This window comes from Plectropomus leopardus, unplaced genomic scaffold (genome assembly GCF_008729295.1).
Source record: "Plectropomus leopardus isolate mb unplaced genomic scaffold, YSFRI_Pleo_2.0 unplaced_scaffold15851, whole genome shotgun sequence".
NCBI lineage: Eukaryota > Metazoa > Chordata > Actinopteri > Perciformes > Serranidae > Plectropomus > Plectropomus leopardus.
In genome coordinates this window covers 1-2,494 of record NW_024617002.1, presented here as the reverse complement: position 1 = coordinate 2,494, position 2,494 = coordinate 1, and the positions used below count along the sequence as shown (strand labels likewise).

The 2,494-nt window shown below is 48.7% G+C and overlaps 1 protein-coding gene across 1 annotated transcript; it reads right to left on the bottom strand.

The window, feature by feature from the left end:
- Positions 1–94: 94 nt before the first annotated feature.
- LOC121964526 (lethal(3)malignant brain tumor-like protein 4) lies at positions 95–2,254 on the bottom strand (the record flags this gene model as incomplete). Its single annotated transcript, XM_042514731.1, has 8 exons — positions 95–168; positions 483–563; positions 653–781; positions 1,281–1,380; positions 1,458–1,572; positions 1,658–1,768; positions 1,971–2,056; positions 2,178–2,254. Coding segments are annotated over 8 exons (773 nt in total), but the record flags the coding sequence as incomplete, so codon positions are not given.
- Positions 2,255–2,494: the final 240 nt, after the last annotated feature.

Here is a 2,494-nt window from a genome sequence, read left to right as displayed (position 1 = left end):
GTTTCTTTAGTGAAGGTGTACTGTTCCCTTCAGTAAAGGTGTACTGTTCCTGCTCTGAAGGTGTACTGTTCCCTTCAGTGAAGGTGTACTGTACCTGGGCCGAGGGCTCTGATGTGAAGCTCCTCCTCTTCCTGTTTCACACGGAGGAATTTGGTTGGTTGGGGCAGTCTAGGGGCGGAGCCAGTAGAGGTCGTTATCAAACACATACACAGAGGAGAGACTTTAATTTTTTCATTGTTCACACAAACGGACATAAACTGACTTCTTGCTTGTGACATCACCTGCACTCGCCTGTCCTTTTGTGTCTCTGTCTCACCTGTCTCTGTCCACAGGTAAGACTAAACTCAGAGTGATGACCAGAGTCTTAAAACCCAACAACTCCGATTCTAAACGTTTGAGCAGGAAGTGCTTTTACTCTGAAATCATTTGCAGTGAGACATTATGTAACCAAGACACGGACACTTCCTGTCTGTCTGTCTCACCTGTCCGTCAATCGTCTCCTCTTGCCCAGGGGGAGCAACAGCGTCTCCTCACTCGGCTCCGTCTTCACTTGGACACTGCTACTGAGAGACAGAGAGAAAGACAGAACAGAGTGAGACACACAGGTAGGGGGACAGACAGGTAAAAAGAGCAACGGGCACAGGGAGGTTACCTGTCTGACTGGTTGCCATGGTGATACAAGGTGACAGGTACGAGGGTGAGTACCTTCTCTCCTCCCAGCCGGTCAGGAAGCAGCACGTCTTTACGCATATTAATGTCAGAGTATGGACAGCCGAAGGCACTGAGAGAGGGGCCGGGGACATGACTCAGCATAAAGAAACATGACTCAGCAGACTAAAACCCTACCCAGCTAAAAGACATGATGCAGCAGACAGAAATATGACTTAGCAAAAACATACATGATGCAGCAGACAGAAATATGACTAAGCAAACACATACATTACTCAGCAGACACAAACATGATGCAGCAGACAGAAACATGACTTGGTAAAGAGAATAAGACTAACATGAATCTGCAGACAGGGGCATGACTCAACACACAAACATGACTCAGGAAACAAAGAAACATAACTTGGCACACAGAAGCATGACTCTGCAAACAGAATCATGACTTGGCACAAAGAAGCATGACTCAGCAGACAGACACATTACTCGGCAAACAGAGGCATGACTTGTCAGACAGAAGCATGACTCGGCACGCAGAAGAATGACTTGGCAGACAGAGGCATGACTCAAGAAACTACGAGACATGAGTCAGCAGACAAAGACATGACATGTACCTGTGGTGTCCGGTGTATTTGGCTCCTTTGATGTGTCCGACTCCTCGGCAGCCCGGAGTGGGACAGACGCCTTGAGAGGGGGAGGACAGGGGGGACGAGCCTGTCACACACACAGAAGGGACACTGTTAGACTCATAACACCTGTCTGTCTCTCTGTCTCTCACCTGTGTGTCTCACCTGGGGGGGGCTCCAGGGAGTGTCCCGTGTGCTGACACCAGCCAACAGGATGAAGGTCGCAAAGGTCACTGTCACTCCAAACGTCAAACTGCTCAGACCAGCCGTCATAATGGACCTGCAGGTAAACACACCTGGTTTACAACATTGCACACTGTATGACATCACATAGGTACACAGACAGGTAAGGATAGGTAAAGTACCTTCACTCTGTAGTCCTGTGTGTCTGTTACTGTGGCGACACGGATCAACATGGGGTTCCTCCGGTCGACCGCCTCCAGTTTCTGGTTCACCTGGAAACCGTGTGGAGCTCTCTGATTGGACCAAAACACACCTATGAGGGACAGCTTCCTTACCTCTTCGTTCCCTTCTTTATATCCTTCTCTACCTCCTTGTTTCCTTCTCTATCTCCTTCCCTCCTTCTCTAGCTCCTTGTTTCCTTCTCTATCTCCTACCCTCCTTCTCTAGCTCCTTGTTTCCTTCTTTATATCCTTCTCTACGTTCTTGTTTCCTCACCGGTGTGAAGGCTGAATTGGGAGCAGCAGTGGAACCAGTTTCCTGTAAGTACTCCTCCCACAGGAAATTCTCGGGGTTAGGGTGACCTGAAAAACAAAAGTACTGAGTACTCAGAGTACTACAGAGTACTCAGAGTACAAACAGATTGTGTATCAGAGTGTGTGAGTGTGTGTGTGTGTGTGTGTGTGTGTGTGTGTGTGTGTGTACCTTGCGGTGCAGTAAGAGGTCGTCCCTGTTGTTCACACCAGCCCACAGGATGTATGTACGGACTGCTGCTGTCACACCTGATCAATCAACACCATCAGAACTGATCAATAATCTGCAGACTGATAAAACACCACCAACACCTGCAACTAAACCTGCAACTAAACCTGGAGCTCCACCTGCAACTAAACCTGCAACTGAACCTGCAGCTAAACCTGCAGCTCCACCTGCAACTAAACCTGCAACTAAACCTGCAACTAAACCTGCAGCTCCACCTGCAACTAAACCTGCAGCTAAACCTGCAGCTCCACCTGCAACTA